The 4,697-nt window shown below is 39.5% G+C and overlaps 1 protein-coding gene across 1 annotated transcript; it reads right to left on the bottom strand.

The window, feature by feature from the left end:
• Positions 1 to 472: 472 nt before the first annotated feature.
• On the bottom strand, positions 473 to 1,249 carry LOC125547734 (putative glycine-rich cell wall structural protein 1). Its single transcript, XM_048711527.1, has one exon. It carries the CDS (start codon positions 1,199 to 1,201, stop codon positions 605 to 607), a length of 597 nt encoding a protein of 198 aa, XP_048567484.1. The 5' UTR covers positions 1,202 to 1,249; the 3' UTR covers positions 473 to 604.
• Between the last annotated feature and the right edge of the window lie 3,448 nt (positions 1,250 to 4,697).

Below are 4,697 nucleotides of genomic sequence, written 5' to 3'. Positions count from 1 at the left end.
TTTTTCCATTTTCAATTTTGGTGCTATGTGTGAATTTTCTTAGTGTAACTCTATCTTGGGGGGATTACCTTTTTTGTTGCGGGAAACTTGGGAAGTTTTTTTTGTTTTTGTGGCAAATTAGGGAATTCAACTTTGATAGCAATGTGGTCTCAAAAAATTTAAAAACTCCACTAACTATGTCAAACAGATGTGAACCTAGCAGTGGAACAGTGCATGCATTATTTCTCAGAATATTTATTCCCCGTTCATTCTTGAAGGAACTTTCTAAACCCTACAACAAATGAGTATGAGTCAATCTTTCATACTTTAGGGGTTGACTTTGCTAATGAAGTTAGTTCAATAGAGGGAGTAAACAAAAATATAGATAGTTTAGCGCTATCTGAGAGACATAATAAGCGCGACACACGGCTGTGAGTGATACACAAAGGTATCTCACAGTGAAATAGCTAGTCTCCGCGTCACTCACAGACACTTGTGTAATGAAGCCCTTTATTAGTTGTCCCTAATAGTACATGGAAACGTAAGAACAAAACAAATGCAAATAAAAGAAAAGCGAACGACGATAGCTTGGGCTCTCGCTCTGTTTTGATTGGACGGAGAGGCTTCATGGGTTTGCGTCACCGTAACCGCTTCCACCGCCTGTGCCACCGCCGGTTCCACCATTTTTACCACCGCCCTCGCCGCCACCATTACCGGAAGCATTTGCATTTGTATAGGAGGCATCACCGTCATTATTCGCCTCGCTGGATCCAGATCCGGTGCCGCCACCTGTCCCAAAGCCAGCGGAGTCAGCCGGGCAGTCGTCGTCGTCGGCGGCGGCCTCTCCACCACCGCCGCCGCCACCGGAACCACCTGCGCTTGTACTCCCACCATCACCACCATAATTTGATGATCCTTGGCTCATCTGGCCAGAGCTTGAGCCGCTGCCGGACCCAGCGCCATACCCAGTACCATTATACCCTGACCAACCACCCCCGCTTCCGCCGCCTCCAGCACTTGCATGGGTTCCTCCGCTTCCACTCTGAGCAGCTCCCTGGCCATTCCCGCTTCCTCCGCCGCCGCCGTTCACCGCTCCTCCACCCTCTCCGCCTCCAGTGCCTGTTCCCTGGGAACTAGAGTATCTAGATACCCTACCAGCGCTGGCTAATCCAACGCTAAACAGGACAACCAGGCTAAGCGATATAAGCTTAGTCCAAGACATTGTGAATCAGTGTGTGCAGTACTGAGTGTGTGGGATGGTGCTAAACAAGACATCGCGTGGGCATTTATAGGGCTGGCTCGAAGCAGCTGCCACATGCAGCTATACCTTTATCTTAATGGCATTGGCTTCCACGTTACTACTAGTACTCGGAGGAGATCTGCGGATCCGTGGACTTTGATGCTGCAACTAGGACAGTAGATGTGATCGTATCCATGGACTTTCATGCAGCAACTGGAGCTTCTATAATCGAGCGCATCGAAAATTTGGATCTTGCTTAGTTCGAGCCTGCCGGGCGACGACTTACGACTTCCTCACGTGATTTGATCGATCTAGGCGATCACAGGGAATCCTTTGACATTGTGCACTTAATGTCACTTAGCCATTATAACGAAGAACACCGGACAGCAAAAAAGGGGAAAACAAGATACACAAAGAACAGTAAGTATACCGTATGTAAGACATGTGTTACTGCTAATTACCAAAAGAAAATCCTGTATGATCTTGCTTAACTAATGACAAAGATAAGGATTTCGACACATGGACAGTGACTCGCCTAACCGTAAGGTGCATGATGCATTACATTAACGGAATAGCTCCATTTCTGGACGGCATCTGCACGATGGTAGGATCTTAAGTTCCTTATTTAAGAAGGAATTTAATCTAACAGTGATTAGCTAGTGTCGTGCATGCATTGGCCGAAAAATCGTCGGCTGTGTAGCACTCCTCTTACACTAAATACTGGTGTTCCTACGTAGTAGTTCCTATAAGCACATGAGCTAGCCTGGCATGCGGAAAATGGAACTCTGACTCGTTTTGGTCTTCGATGCATGCAGTTTGAGAAATGCTTCTAGTTCTAGCTATCTAGCTACCAGGCGAGTAGAGTTAATCTTCGGTTAAAGGAGGAAGGAGAGTGTTGACTTAGATTAATTGCCAGATCTAACTAGCAAGCCATCTTAGTTGACGTGATCCGATCTTTAATGGTTTAGTATCAAAAATATTGTATCTAATGGTAGCTCTCCTTCCAATTCACTTCGATAGCATTGTAGGTCTTGACTTGTGAAATGCACATGGTGGCCTCGAAATTAGCATCTTTGAACTAGTTTCTCTTACTAGTTAATACTATTATTCCAAATTTAATTGATGATGTAAAGTCGACTACTTGTGACAGAAATCTGTTGACATTTATGTATGTGATAAAACGTACGAATTTTACAGATTGATAGTAGAACTTTGCCTAACAAAAGATTGCACAAAACATCGGGTAGCTCCCGTGATACTGCGCCACACGGGCATCCACCGTCCATCGCACACTGCGCCATCAGACTGCTTCCTGCTAAACTCACTTAGTCATGTACCGGCAGCTGAAGCATCAATGTTTTTGCTAGGAGTAAGGTAGCTACACACAGTAGGAGACATGTACTAAATCACATTATTCGTTTTTTCATGCAATAATATGGTATGGTTGGCGCGATAATATGTTTTTTTCTTGCATTTTTTTTCTCACAAAATTTTATATGATTTATTGAGCAACTAGTGCGAAAGCCGTTGTGCGTTAGCGCATCCGTTTTCTTGCTTCATTTTTATACGATTTTCTGAAGAAATTTACAGGGATCTTAACATGGAAATAAAAAGGGTAAAAATAAACCAGGTCCACTTTCCTGCAAAATGCAGATTCCCTTGCATTTTTTCTTGCAAAATGCATCTTCTCTTGCATCTTACAAACAGGTGGAGGGAGGGAAGGGAAAGGTTGTAGAACATGCAACCGTACTACTCAAATTAATGCTATGTGCTCTATGATGATATCTGCCATGGCTTCTGACACCTTCCTGCTATCTATCGCCCATCCGTCCCTATACGGTTACCTGTATATTTTGAGTGTGCGACAGCTGATTACACTAATGTGCACATCCTTGCATCTAGATCGGGTGCTTAACCATGCGCCAGGCGATGTGCATTCGCCAGTCAGAAATAATGAGGCACCACACACGATGGCTACCAGATCCTCACTCATAGTAGAACTTGTAAAACGTTAACTGCAGTGCTATTGACAGACATCTACCAATTTTAGGATGGATGGAGTAAACAGCTATGGTAAGACTTCGACTCCTGCCATTCCCGAAAATAAGGCTCACACGCATTCTAAAATTTAATTTCAACCATAAATTACATCAATACCATATGTTTTATGACTTCATGACTATACCATTAAAAACTTCTTTCGAATACAAATTCAATCGTATAATTTTCATCACTTATAACTTACATTTGGTTTGTCTAACTTATGACCAAAGTTCAATCTTGAAATGCATGCGTGCCTTATATAAAATAAAGTAGCTCTATGCTCTGCAGGTAGGGACAGAAATTGATCTGGTTTTTATGAATCATTCGATAGTTCAATCTTTTATGTAACATAGCAACAACTTGTCTATTTGTATTTGTTGACAAAATCTTTGTTTCTAAAGGATAAGAATTTACAAATAAAGCGGCATGCTGCATATTTTTCTGCATGGATTTATTATTCATACTTCTCCAAAGAAAATGTGATTTTTTTTCCTAATCAAATTTCAAACGCTTAGTTGGTCTGTTTTTTTTTGCGGGTGACGCTTAGTTGATTTGTGACAATCTGTCCATCTTAATTGATGGATCAAAATTGAATTGACGAAATCTGATATCCAATACGGTTTGGATGGTTTGGTAACATTCGATTTGTCTATTTTCATATGTAGTTTTGATATTTGAAATGCACATGGTCTGGATGTACACATATAATTAATTAATGTGGTTGGATTTTTAATTTAATGGTTTATAAATTACTTCATGCTCTTAACTGATATTCACAAGGTCTTGGGAAACACATATTTTGTGGGTGTTGAATGAGTCTGTTTGAATTGGTCTTGTACCAGGTACCAAACATACATTATTGGAACATCTTGTACCAGTTAGCAAACAACATTTTATTTCAATAATTTATAAATAAAGTTTGATCTGCATTAAAAAAATCTCACTCTGAGTCAACTATTTATCTTTTTAGTATTTTAAAAGGTTTATCATGTATCTAAAAAATATTCAATGTCTCTTTAAAAAACTTAATCGTCTATTTTGTATTTAAGAAAAGTCCAATCAATATTTTAAAATACAACTGGTGTGAATATAATTTTTATTGCGTATTTAAAAAATATAAAAAATCTAATCTACATTTAAACAAACCAACATGTATTTGAAAACATATTATAAAAATTTAAATGATATTTATCGTATATTTGGAAAATCCTTGACATGCACTCACCAAATATTCAATGTGTATTTGAGAAACTTTGATGTGTATTTCTGTATTTGAAAAATGATCAGCATGTATTTAAAAAATATTTACCTTATAATATTTTTTGAAATGTGTATCTCTTTTATTTGCAAGAAGATATTGACCATATTTACAAAATGTTACCCGTGCGATTGAAAATTATTTGACGTGCATTTAAGATATATTCAACTTGTATTT

Source organism: Triticum urartu, chromosome 3, assembly GCF_003073215.2.
Source record: "Triticum urartu cultivar G1812 chromosome 3, Tu2.1, whole genome shotgun sequence".
In the NCBI taxonomy this organism is placed as follows: Eukaryota; Viridiplantae; Streptophyta; class Magnoliopsida; order Poales; family Poaceae; genus Triticum; species Triticum urartu.
The sequence above is the reverse complement of the archived record's forward strand: the minus strand, read 5'-3'. Positions and strand labels throughout refer to the sequence as shown.

Coding starts and splice junctions, on each gene's coding strand:
- LOC125547734 (XM_048711527.1), bottom strand. CDS start 1,201: ATGTCTTGGACTAAGCTTATATCGCTTAGCCTGGTTGTCCTGTTTAGC.